General features: G+C 41.7%; 1 protein-coding gene across 1 annotated transcript in view; it reads right to left on the bottom strand.

Moving 5' to 3' along the window:
• The window catches only part of mast2 (microtubule associated serine/threonine kinase 2), a 118133-nt gene that overhangs the window by 84762 nt on the left and 19724 nt on the right, over nt 1-13647 (bottom strand). The window contains 2 exon segments of the mRNA XM_069152908.1: nt 8533-8723; nt 9191-9341. Of these exon segments, the coding sequence (XP_069009009.1) occupies nt 8533-8723; nt 9191-9341 (342 nt within the window).

Below are 13647 nucleotides of genomic sequence, written 5' to 3'. Positions count from 1 at the left end.
GATTTTTTTTTTTTTTTTTTTTTTTTTAAAGAGAAATTTGAATGAGCGCAGAAGCAGATTTGTGGGCAGATGTGCAGAGGAGGCGGAGCCTGCTGGTAATTACAGGTTAGAGGCTGAGGCTGACCGGCGGCCGCTCAATACACTCCACACTTTCGCCCAATTAAAAGTCTGTCACCGGGAGGGGAAGCAGTAAAGGTTGCGGTGATGACAAAACGAGGTGTGGGGGGGTCAGACGATGCCCGTGGGGGGAAGAGGGGGGGAGGGCTGTCCGGTTAACGGGACAGGAGCTGAACTGTGCAGAATAGAAGTGTTTGTTATGAAATCAATCCGCCCTGAAAGTCCCGCTGCGCCGCATTAAGAGCTTTTATTACGTGAGAGCGGCCGCATGCTGCACTTATTTATTAGCCTCTTTAAAACCTGTAATTAAGGAGCACTGAGGTCATTAAACAGAAAATGGGACGTTGTAATTTGTCCAAGTTTAAAAGTGAAAGTAATTTGCAATGAAGGTGACTTTTTATGTCTCTGAAATTATGAACTTCTGATCAAATTATTATTGAACAAGAACAACTACAAAAAAAAGGACATTTGATTCCAGCTTTTACTGACGTGGCACCTTCTGATCGGTAATGAAAAGTTTAAAAGAAGTATGACATCATTCTTTTAAAATTTGAAAAAGTGGGCGTCGTGCTGTTTGCGAGGACATTTGCATATTCGTACCAGTCGCCCTCTGAGTGGACGTGTCGCTCCTTAAACCAGGCAGATTAACAGTGTTGCATTATGGGTTGTTTGCAGCTTTAGTGTTGCTCGGCTAGTGAGTTTTCCTTAAATCTGTTTACCGAGTATTTAGCGTTAATCTGCTCTGAAGCATTCATGAAGCCCAGTTCGCCCGACAAGCGTTTCTGAATGACCTGAAGAACTCCTTCAGTCTGCTGGTGACAAAAGAAATCCACGTACATCGCTGTATAGATTTTTACTTTTAAACCAGATTTTTGATGAGTTTGATAAATTTGTTCTCAAAACTGTTTCTTTAAAACACTGCATAAAAAAGACCTAAGATTATGAAATCCTTTAAATGTCCTCTAAATGTTTCCCAGCAGGATTTAAGTGCTGATCATGAAAAAAAAGAAAGTGGAGGTGAAGATCAGTTTAAGATATGCGAGGAAGAAAATATTAAAATGACCGTTTATCAGTGAATGTTTTCCTCCTTCGTCTGACAGCAGCTCAGACAGACCTCCTCACTTCACCTCCATCCCCCCCCCCCCCCCCCCCCACACACACACACACACTTCCGACTGAGTTTTGTAATTACACTCTGGCTCCATTTTTTTATTCTGTCTATCATGGCGGTGCCCCCCCCTCCCCCATCCTGCATAATATTTTTCATCTCATCACAGGATGCTCCGCTGGAGTTGTTGAATCTCCCGTCTGCCGAGATGAGATGTGAGATGGGGAGTCGGGGCCGATCGCCACTTCCCCTCTGGCCTTCACATCTGACAGCAAAAACAAAACAAAACAAACCCGACTCGCAGGTTTTCAACTCGAGTGTTCGTCGACAGCGTCGCAGCAAAAACAGCATTTTAATCACGAAGATTTTCTTCCGCACAAACTTAAAATTGGACTCCAACAAATATCGTCGCCCAAATTGTCCAAGCAGGAATATTTCGGTATCGGTGTATATGCGCAGATATAAAAACTTATTTTGCAGAACATAATACAAGTAATGTATAAAAATATATTCTGCCTCCATCTTTGTAACAAATGTTAAAAGTGCTGCGTAAGCACATTTGAGGGGTCGCTGCAAAAAATGTGGTTTTATATAAATATATATAAAGAATATCAGCAGATATATCAATATCATAATTTTATATACATACTTAAAATAGATCAATAACAGGGAAGCCTTCGACTTTTCAAACAGAAACACAGTTCGAGCCTGAAGATTCAAAAACAACCAATAGATTACTTGAGAATAACGGTGAAGAGTTTGTCCTCATTTCTTCTATTTGACACAACAGATGATTAAAAACATCATAACTGAAGAATTATCGTCTCTCAGGTGTTGTTTGCTCGTTAAAGTTCATACTTTGGTTACAGTTTAAACTTTCACTTAAGTTTTTTATTAGTTGAAGCTGTTTTGAATTAACGAGTTACGGAGTTCCTCAGGGAAGCGTTCTGGGTCCTCCAGTTCTCTTTGTAAAAGCTTCCTATATGCAGATGACGCACAAATATACAGTTCATCTCTGTCACGCCAGACTTTCTACGTTATTTTTAAGCGCTGATATTCTCAGACGTCAATTTAACTTCAAGAACGAAAAACAGAAACTCTACTGTTGGGATCTGAAAAGCTGAAACAAATGTGAATTTTGTAACAACATGATTTTTATATTATATATAATGAAAAAAAAAAAACCTGTGATTAAGGCTTTCCGTCACTTCTGCTTTGCCTCTGAAAACTCAATTAAATGTTCCACAACTTTAATAAGCAGTGAAAAATTCTGGTGATTTTTATGGAAACGGTCGGTGGCCGCGACGACTCTTTTCACTGCGTACAGACCAAGTTCAGACGAGGACACTGCAGCACCTGGACCTCGTTTCACTGTTTCGCCTGCCAGCCTCATCCTCGTCCTCTCCTCGCTCTCCTCCGCTGACACATCCCAAAGCGACTCCTCTTAAGCCGGAGTCGCTCCTTCTCGACTTAAAAGAGGATCGGGAGATGAAAGCGGGGAGAGAAAAAAGGGAGGCGGGAGAGCGAAGACGGTGAGACGATGATCGAGTCGGAGTAGAAGAAAAACGGCCACGAGGGGAAATTGAAATAAAGAAGTGAAGAGCGGCGACAGCTTGAAAAGGAAAACGTGATTATTTCAGCACGTGGAGCAGACAAATCTGTTTTATAGATTAATACAGTCTCCACGTCTACCTTAATCTGGCATGACGGACAGCAGCTCCTACAGTAGGAGATACAGTACGAGGGATTAACAGTACTATCTCTTCAGAATTAACAGATTTTAGGACGTTCTTATATTTAAAATAGCACCACAACTATCCAGAACTGTCTAACCCTTTAATTTACCATATCAGAGTAGGATGAGAGTAAGCTGCACCACAGGCCTGTCAATCAAACACACACGCCCCCAAAAACACATCTTATTTTCTAATTAATTGCAGGATGACAGAAATTCAGCCTGAAGTGTTTTAATCTGCAGAAAGTCACGTTGAAGAAATAGTTTTCTATTTAATAACTTACTTTTACGCGGCCTGTTTCTGTCTCGACTCGCGCAAACTCTAGATGGCGCCGTTGACTTCAGACACGGCAACTGTCCTGGCATTAAACCCTTAAATAAAATCTGATATCTTATAGTTTCTAATATAAATCAATACTTCTATTTACATATTCTACTTTGGTATTAAAATCAGGTTTTGTATTGGCACTAATACAGTGAATGTGTGCATTTATACATTGTACATATGCAGTATGTGTGTGTGTGTGTGTGTGTGTGTTTCCTGCCGTCTCTCAGCAGGTGAAGTCAGAACAGAGCAAGAACACTGTTTCCTCCGTTAGCTATGAATCATGCTGATGACAAGGACAACTGACAGCCTGCGGCAAGATTAACAGAGTGTGTGTGTGTGTGTGTGTGTGTGTGTGTGTGTGTGAGAGAGAGAAAAGAAGCAGGAAAGACATCATGGACATATGGGCAAAACACACACACACACACACACACACACACACACACACCTTGTGCTCTTTCTGTTCATCTCCTGAGAGTTTAACCTTCAGCGTGAGTCATTGCCACAGTTTCTACCTTCAGAGCACTTTGCAGTCTTCATGCTGTTGTGTTTTTTATCAGGACAAATCTTGCAGCCAGAATAAAAATTTTTTTTTAAAAACATGCCGTGTTGACGGCTTTTTTTTCTTTCTTTTTTTAAACCAACAGTGGAACAGCTGCAGGAAAACATCTGCATTTTTAATTCCAAACTAGAGATGCCAGTCAGCTGCCGGCCTCCATCCAAATTTAAATATTTGTAATGAATCTGAGTATGATAGGGCGCCAAGTCGTTGCCATGACAACAGACAATGCTTCAGACATGGATGTTGCTGCAAAGAAGCTCTAGATTCAGGAAAAGGTGGATGTTTCAAAAGCAAGGCTGAAACCAGTTTAAACCAGTTTAAACCAAGTCTAACACACCAGTTCAAACCAAGTCTAACACCAGTTTAAACCAGATCTAACATCAGTTTAAACCAAGTCTAACACCAGTTTAAACCAGTTTAATCCAAGTCTAACACCAGTTTAAACCAAATCTAACATCAGTTTAAACCAAGTCTAACCAGTTTCAACCAGTTTAATCCAAGTCTAACACCAGTTTAAACCAGTTTAAACCAAATCTACCACCAGTTTAAACCAGTTTAAACCAAGTCCAACACCAGTTTAAACCAAGTCTAACACCAGTTTAAACCAGTTTAAACCAAGTCCAACACCGGTTTAATCCAAGTCCTACATTTTTCCAAAACCAAGTTGAAAACACGTCCTAAACTTGTCAAAAACAAAAAAGTCCAAAACCATTTTAAAAAGTGACCAAATATGGTCCCAGTCTGCCCTCCTGCTCCTCAGTGATGACCCTTCGGTGACCTTCGACCAACGTAATCTAATCAGGTCATCCTTTACAATTCAATTTATTTGATTTAATTAGTTTTATAGAGCGCTAAATCACAACGAAACTCCTCCCGGGGAACCGAACACAGAGAGGTCAAGACTTTAAACACTTTCACACAACAGGACAACAAGCTGAAACCTTTTCATCGTCTCCTCCTCCTCCTCCGTCTCCTCCTCCTACGAGTGCAGCAATTATTCAGCGTGTTCTCATGTATATTTAAGCAGCAGCTGCATCAGCCGGTTTTCCCCCAGCATGCACTGGGCCCTGACGTCTGCAGACAGCGGGGAGGACCGAAGACACCCTGGACGTCTGAACGCATCTTACTCCAGGAATTATTCACCTCACAGGGAGGAAGTTTGTTTCTAAGATAAACTACATGAGCACGACACATGAATAAATAGATTAAAGGTCAATAGGTAAACACTAAAAATAAGTCTATCAAATCAAAACCAACATGTTTATATCCATCCAGTAGGGGCGTGGTCCTAAAAATAATATCACATATATATATATATGTGTATATGACAAAATGCCGTCCAGATTAGTGAATTTTTGACGGGATGTTGCAGAAAAAATGAGTAACAAAAAGACGCAGGTTGATCTTTTCCTTTCTCGTTTGATGAAGATATTTTCCAACAGTATGAAGTCATTTCTCTCAGGAGTCGAGACCGGAGGTGTGGAGGAGAAATCCTGTCTGATGTTTGGCAGAAGTTCATTTTCTGTGGTAAACAGATAAAAAAAAAGAAAACACCTGAACGTGATGTGTGTGTGTGTGTGTGTGAGTGTGTGTGTGTGTGTGTGTGTGTGTGTGTGTGAGAGTGTGTGTGTGAGTGTGTGTGTGTGTGTGTGTGTGTGTGTGTGTGTGTGTTCCTCCCTCCCTGCCAGTCTGTTTAATGACGACATGCCAAAAATACAGTTGCAGCACCACAGCAGCCTCTTTCATGTTCAGCCTCCGTGTTCCCCTTCCAGCGTCTCTTTCTTCTCTCCAAAACAAATGCTAATAACATGTAAATGAGAGAGTGTGTGTGTGTGTGTGTGTGTGTGTGTGTGTGTGTGTGTGTGTGTGTGTGTGTGTGTGTGTGTGTGTGTGTGTGTGTGTGTGTGTGTGTGTGGAGCTGCAAAGTTTCACCTCTTCTCTGAATGAAGCTGCTCGCTGTTAAAGAAGCGAGACCTCAAAGAGAGTCTGCAGACAAAAAGGATTGTTTTCTTTCCGTCCATGTGTTAAGTGGAGACACACACACACACACACACACACACACACACACACACAGACACACACACACACACACACACACACACTCACTCACTCACTCTGAAGCAGGGGCGAGCAGACCCTCGTCCATTAGTTAAGAGGTAAACACCATCTGGACATCCACAAATGTTTTCCACAACACACACACACACACACACACACACACGAAGTTAATATTCAATATAGATCAAAGATTTTCATATTTCCTGTTTCACTACAGCTGCTGATATTTATTAATATTACTTTATTGTATTATTTATTATGATTACTACGTTACATCTTCATGAAGCTGTAAACCTGCTGACTGCGATGGTGATGGATATGTTTAAACTGTGCAGGTCACATGGTCGTTATAGATACGTGTTTTCATAAGGTTTCTTATATTTGCTCCTTGAAGTATTTTCAGTTAAATTTACTGAATAAACGTGAAAACACACCTGCTGACTTTTTCCTGGAATTATATTTATTTATTAATGTTATGTGATCCAATAAAACATCATAGTGTTGATTCATCTCCAGTAAATCTGCAGCTTCATACTGACGAGCCTTTTTTTTAATGTCTTTTTAATCCTATTTCCAATTCTTGAGTGGTTTTAATATCAAGGCATGCATTTCAGTAAAACACAGCCCACTAAAAACATCCTGAATAATAAACCTTCCTCATTCTTACTTACATTAAATTAAACTGCTGAGGTTGAATAAATAAAGTGTCTGATTTTGTGATATTCGTGTCAATAATCCAGGATGAACGTGAAAAGAAGACGAGCAGCCAGAAAATAAACTGACTTTCTATTTTTTTATTTTTTTTAAAAGGACGAATGACGTCGTTTCAAATAAAACAACGTAATGAAAGAAAAACCTCCTTCTGCAGAAACACTGATAAACCGGCGTGTCGGCCGCAATGTGGCACCGAGGACAGAAAGGTGTGTGAGGAATGAGCCGGAGGGTTCAGGTGTTCTTCCCTAAGTCCTAACGCGAGTCCATTCAAACCACCTGTGATGGAGACCGTGTGACGGCCGTGACCCCAAAAATATGGAGACGGAGAGGGACCAACACGGAGGAAAAAACATTCATAAAAGTCGCCCCGGAGAAATATAATAAACTGTGATTATTTTCTCAGACAGTGAAAGATGAAGTCGGCCAAAATAAACCACACAACAAGATGAAGAGATGAAGATGTACTTCTGTCCCTGATTCAGAGTTTAAGAGCTCTACAAAGCTGAAACTAACCCAAAGGCACCCTGGGTAAGTTTGAAATGTTACAGATGTGTTTTCCCTTTTTCTGGGCAGCAGGGAGACAAAGGCCCCGATGATGCTCAACACGTTACACTCTGCTGCCCCCTGCTGGCGGATTTCAGCTGCTGTCGGTGTCTAACGGGAGGTCGTGACCCCCTGAACCTGATCTGGATTCATTTCCTCCTTCATCAGGTGATGACTCCTCTTTTTCTCAACCTCACAACGTGCAGGCGTGTGATTAATAAGTTCCTCAGATGGTGATTTCAGCTTTTGCAAAGAGGTTTGAAATAATATCAGGTCAGATTTGTAGTTTTAACTCATTATTATCTGCAGAATAAAATCTGTGACACACGAGCAGAGTTTCTGTCTCTTTGTTTTACATTTGTATTTCATTAATTTGCCATTTAAAGGCTTAACATGATGCTTTTTTTTTTTTTTGACTGTACGTCAACAGGATTCAACAGAAATGTCATGAAAGTAAAGGTGCAGAATAATTAATTGGACTTTATATGTGCAGATAAATTAAAACTGATTTTCTGCAACATGAAAACTTTGAAGATTGATTTCTCATTAAAGAGGTTTTACTTGATTTTGATATTATCATGCATTTTAGAGTACAGTTTGTTTTTAATGATGCTGAAGAATTTCACAGGTTTTTTTTTTTTTAATTTAATCAAGTGGAAGGAATAAAAATCTGTCAAGCTCCAATCTGTTCTGCACAAACTGAACCAGAGAGGGAAGTGAAGAAAGACAAATATCCACCAGACTCTTAAACAGTACAGATGAAGGGGTGTAAAAAAATAAATAAAAACGTCCTGCAATCCCATCTGCAACCAGCAGGGGTCAGAGTGGAGCTAAGACAGGCAGACCTGCTGTCACTGCAGAGCAGCAAGTCAGCAGCACGAAAAAAAAACAACACAAAGCACATCACACACTTCTGAGGCAGTTCTTCCTCTCAGCTGCGAGCAAAGCGAAGTGTGAGTGTTAAAGCGCTTCAGAGTGTCTGTGTGTGTGTGTGTGTGTGTGTGTGTGTGTGTGTGTGTGTGTGTGTGTGTGTGTGTGTGTGTGTGTGTGTGTGTGTGTGTGTGTGTAAAAAGCCTGAGTCATCCTCGTCGGCCCGCCTGCACTCTGCTGGCACCGTTTCAGTCCAGCAGACAGGATCTCAGCGTGACTCTGCAGATATCAGACGACGCTCTCAACGACCGCACAACGTTTTATCAGAACAACCCCCCCAAAACATAAAAAATAAAAAGATTTCAGAGTAGGAGAGTCGAGCTGAAAAGGCGTCACATCGAAATAATTCCTCAGCAAAATCCAAAACCACAAGACGGCCCACGGGCCAAACCATCTGAATCGGCACATTTAGTTGATTGCAGTGTTTCCTGCGTACTCACCAGGCCGGTGAGCGACGGCGCCGACTGTCCCAGAGCCTGACTCCTCATGCGCACCAGGTTGTTGGCCTCTCCTCCCGCGGACGTCCCCCCGACGGCCCCGAGACCTCCGAATCCTCCGGAGGGGCCCTGCTGCCACACCAGCTGACTGACGCCGCCGTGCAGGCTGCTGGACAGCGGCAGCAGCTGCTTCCCTGGAGGAAGAGGAGGACGAAGACTCGTCACCAACATGTTAGAATCACCTGCTTCACATCCACCATCTGACAGAAAGAGTGTCCACCCTTCATCGTCCTCATCATCCTCATCACCGCAGCAGCTGGTTTATGACCAAACCACGGAAAACCAGACGGCAGAAATATAGGCTCAATGTGGTACTAATAAAGTTTAATAAAGTCTGTAACATTCACATTACAGATGTTTTATGACTTTATTCTCAATATATTTTACAACTTTACCTCATAATATTACAGCAATAATTGCAATATTGCAACTTTATTCTCATTAACAAGTTTTTCACTAAATTAAAAAACTTTTTGATCATTTTCTTTTTAAATAATATTTTAAATAAATACACATTTTCTGTAATTGTCTGAACAAATCATCAACACTCATTTATATTATATATTGCAGGTGTGTGTGTGTGTGTGTGTGTGTGTGTTACCCGTCATGGCCATGCTGCTGCGTCGTGCCCGGTTTTCGTCCTGGCTCAGCTGTCGGTGCAGTTTGGACTTGGTGGCGGCGGTTGCCGCGGGCGACAGGTCGGGGTTGCTCAGCTTCCTGAAGAGGAGCGGAGGAGGAGCCGCAAACTCCTTCTGCAGGGAGACGAAGGGAGAGCACAAGGATTAGACCATTACACGTTCCTGATGCTGAGGTCAAAGGTCGCAGATTTAAACCGGTTCACATTAAAAAACTGGAAGTGAATTAAGAAAAGAAAAAAAAAGTTTATGGAGAAGAATTGTGTTCATTAAACTTGGAAACCTACTTTTTTTTTTTAATCTATTTCACAATCTAAAACTCAAAACGTTCCTTTATTAGCTTCATAGATAAGAATACGAATCAGAATAAAACCTGCTGTGTTGAGATGATGAAATCAAACGACAACTTAAACCCAGTTTCAAGAAGAGAAGTCGGGCTGTGAAGAGTCCATGTGAGGGCCAAAGAAAAGTCATAAAACACAGCGCTAACCACTCGCTGACACACACACACACACACACACACACACACACACACACACGCGCACGCGCACGCGTGTGCTTCTGGTTCGGACGGTTTTGAAAACATCTGCTGTTGCCATGGCAGCAAGGCCTGTCTGGTGCTCATATCCTCCTCTCACTCGCTCGTAGACCTGTCCCGGCCTCCAGAAAACATCTGGACGGCCCACGTTAAAACACACACACACACACACACACACACACACACACACACACACACACACACACACACACACACACACAGCTCCCAGATGTCTGCACGTATGAAAGAGTTTTAGTGAAAGCTTCCGTTGCTCTCTGCCAGTAAAACGTGAACCGACTGCTCCCCTCAAAGCAACACAGAGATACACACACACACACACACACACACACACACACACACACACACATCATGTGCAACCTGCATCCATTAACTCCAGCTGCAGTAAATGAGCCCCAACAGTCAATTAGTGACGACTCAGCTGAACTCACAGCTGTTTGTGATCGTTGTGATCAATAATTATTTATTTTTGCGGCAGCTTTTCTTCAATATTGACGCATTTTGCAGTTTTATGGGGATTTTTTTTTTTTTAATTTTATTGGTAAAAACTTCACAAATTGCCCAAAAGTTGGCAGTCAAGGAAAAAAAAAAAATTCAGTTATTTTTTTTAACTACTACCTGATCAAATAAAGAGTTATAATCACTGCAGAAACAGCTGGAAATATTTCAGTTATTGTGCTTTAAATTGTATTAATTCAACACGTACTGTAAACAGGAAATATTATTAAAATCCTCCATATCGTGGTTCATATTGTAAAGTCTCAGTACTGAAGAATTTTCTGGAAAAATATGAACACTTCAAAATAAAAGCAGCTGCTGCAACTTACAGGTTATCACCACATTATATATAAATTAAATCAATATTATGGTATTAATTAGAACATTTTCCAATGATATAAATAAATAAACTCACATTCTGCCAAATCACAGCAGGTCCTCAACAAAACCTTCAACTTTCACTTCTGTTTTTGTTTTTTTTAAGTTCCTTTTGAAGATTTTTCTGACGTTTCGATTGGATGTGAGAAGACGATGAATTAAAAGTAAACAAAGAGGAACCGTCATGTTTTATTGCACCGCAGAGCACTTTTGGGACTCATTGTTTTTTTTCCCCTGCAGTTCCGCTTTCTAACCAGCAGGTGGCAGACAGGCAGCGATCTGGGGGTCGGAGCTTCTTGAAGTGTACCTGTGATGTCACCGCACACACACACACACACGTGCAGCTGTGAGACGTCAGCAGCAGGTTAACTCCGCCCGTCTCACCCACTCAGGAGGATAAAGCAAACACACACATGTTTGCGGAGGGAAATGAGGACAGGAGGTGTGTTTGATGATCCACACCACAAACACCTTTTTACAACAACTGGGATGTGTTCAAATCTGCTGCACGAGGCCCGGTTCATTTATTCGTCCGGGAAAACACGATAAAAGTGACGTAACAACGCGACCGACGGCGCGTTTCAACCTGTAGAGTTATTAAAAAAACAACAACAAAGCTGCTGCTCCGGCAGAACTCGTCTTCCTCACGACGTCTTCCTCAGACGTCTTCCTCACGACGTCTTCCTCACGACAAGCTGCTGCTACACAATAGGCCGTGCACTAAGCCCCGCCCACTTTAGTTTCTGTTAGTTTACCTGCTGACAACAATCATTTTTATTATCGATTAATCAAGTTATTTTTTTTTTAAATCAAAAAGATCGTGAGATCAGATGAGTTCATAAAACCAACATTTAAAAAAAAAAATAGTTTGAGCTGTTTGCGGGAAATATAATATGCATTTTATCTGTTCTTATGCATTTAATTTCTTTTCTATATTTTTAAATGTTCCTTCATATCTGTTATTATGTAAAAACACTGCCTGACATGTTTTTGCCGTAATAAACAAAGTTTATTATTATCATAACGAGGGTCCATTTCAATGATTGTTGGAAACTCAAATCTCCGCGGAACTTTTTCCTGCAAAATCGTGGAAATAAGAAGCTGATGTCGTCAGCTGGCAGCAACACGCACACCTGGACTGATGTTCAACAGACAGCAGAAGGTTTCCAGCTGTCAGTCACAAAGATGAAGACGCTCTGACGCTGCTGCAGAACTGAACGTCAGTCTGTAATAATCAATGAAAATCAATGAAACACTTTTTCTGATTAAGTGGTTTCTGTTTTGGTTTCTTGAGTCGCGCAACGATTCAGATTGTTTTTATCCCAAGAGGTCAGTGCAGCTGTGTCTAATAGAAGTATTCATAAAAAGCTTTTACTGACACCAACAGGTCAACTTCACGCTGGTTTTGCTGACGTTAACGAGACGGATCGAGTAAAAACAAAAAGGTTTTGAGAGTCAGTCAAAGAAAAACGAGCGAGTTTAGTGGTTTAAAAAGAGGAAAGTGAAGCTGTGGAGGGAAATAATCCAGCGAGCTTCCAGCTTCAACCTCCGGACTCCTGCGAGGCCGAGCTGCACTTTAACGCAACACGTAGGCCATCGATCACGCGTGTCACCGAAGAAAGAAACCGGACAGGAGACGACGCAGCTCGTCCTCTCTCTGGACGGAGGACGGACGGAGGACGGACGGAGGACCAGCTCACCCGCGGCATCGTAATTTCATCGCAGCTCCGAGCCGACGCAGCAAAAAGGAGCTGCGATCAATCTTTGGTATCGTTCCTCTGGCAGCGGGAGAAGATCGCTGATCCAAAACGTGATTTAAAGAACTCTCCTGGCTCCGGAGCGGGTCGACTGTTGATTCAACGGCTGCAGGAGGGGTTGGGGGGGTGGGGGGGGTGGGGGGGCTGATGTGGTGTTCAGGAGCTGTGGGTTTCACTGCTGTTTTCTCTTCCTGTTCAGAAGCTGAGATTTCAGTTTCAACCACGAGACAGCTGTTACCCGGAAACATGCCACACCGCTGATGTGTGGAGAACTGATGTGTGGGCACCGGGTACCGGTACCGGTACCGGTACCTCGACTTCAATCTGCCCCTCCTAAATGTGCAGGTTTTTTTGTGATGTTTTTAATGTAATTTCTCAGGTTTTAAGTGATTTCTTTTTTTTTTTTGCAGAAACATTTAGTGAATTTGCTAAAAATTGCAAAATGAGGAATTATATTTGTGAATAAATATAAAACTTATAGCAGAGATTCTGTTGACAACATTTGTGACAGAAAAATTGCAGGAAGTTTGCAAGCTCCTGAGAAATATGACGAAGATTGCTTGAATTTGCGTTAATTATTGCGATCACGAGATCATGATTTCGGACCGTTTAATACCAGTTCCTCAACGATACTTCTTTTTTATTTGATAAAAAAAAAAATCCATTCAAAGATAAATTAAGATACAAATCTTTCGTTTTCCTGCAGTTTAGAGGGGGAGAGTGTAACGCAGAATAACCGACTTCAATCAGAGACCGCGAGTCGCCGCTGAAAGGTCGGCGGTGTTTCTGGATTCAGCCGGTTACATCAGGAGATTAATCACGTGTGTCTGAGCAGGATTACGTTGCATCATACGAGCTTCCTGTCCATTGAGGAGGGAAACAGGCCGAGCACAGCTCAGAGGATGTGTAGTGCTAATATATATAAATATATTCAGTCCCTCCAGGAAATCACGATCTCGCAATCGCAGGAGTTTTTGCAAAGAATTTTTTTTAATTCCTGCAATTTTTCTGCAAAACAATGTCGTCATCAGAAGCTGCGCTGAAAGTATCAACGACATAAAGTAAATCTTTACAGACAAAACTCTCCTGCTTTTCATCTCATCACCAAAACAAGCGATTTTACAGGAAGCAGCGGGGTTTGCGGAAAATGTGGCCTTCACAATAAAATGTTCTGATGAAATGTTTATTATCACAAGAAGTGATGACGTATTTATTCTGTTATCAGGTCAAATAA

The sequence above is a fragment of the Embiotoca jacksoni genome, unplaced genomic scaffold (assembly GCF_022577435.1).
Source record: "Embiotoca jacksoni isolate LCO1_2020_lvr unplaced genomic scaffold, fEmbJac1.0.p SCAF_19, whole genome shotgun sequence".
Classification (NCBI taxonomy): domain Eukaryota; kingdom Metazoa; phylum Chordata; class Actinopteri; family Embiotocidae; genus Embiotoca; species Embiotoca jacksoni.
Note: the sequence above shows the minus strand (reverse complement) of the source record. Positions and strands in the feature narration are given on the sequence as shown.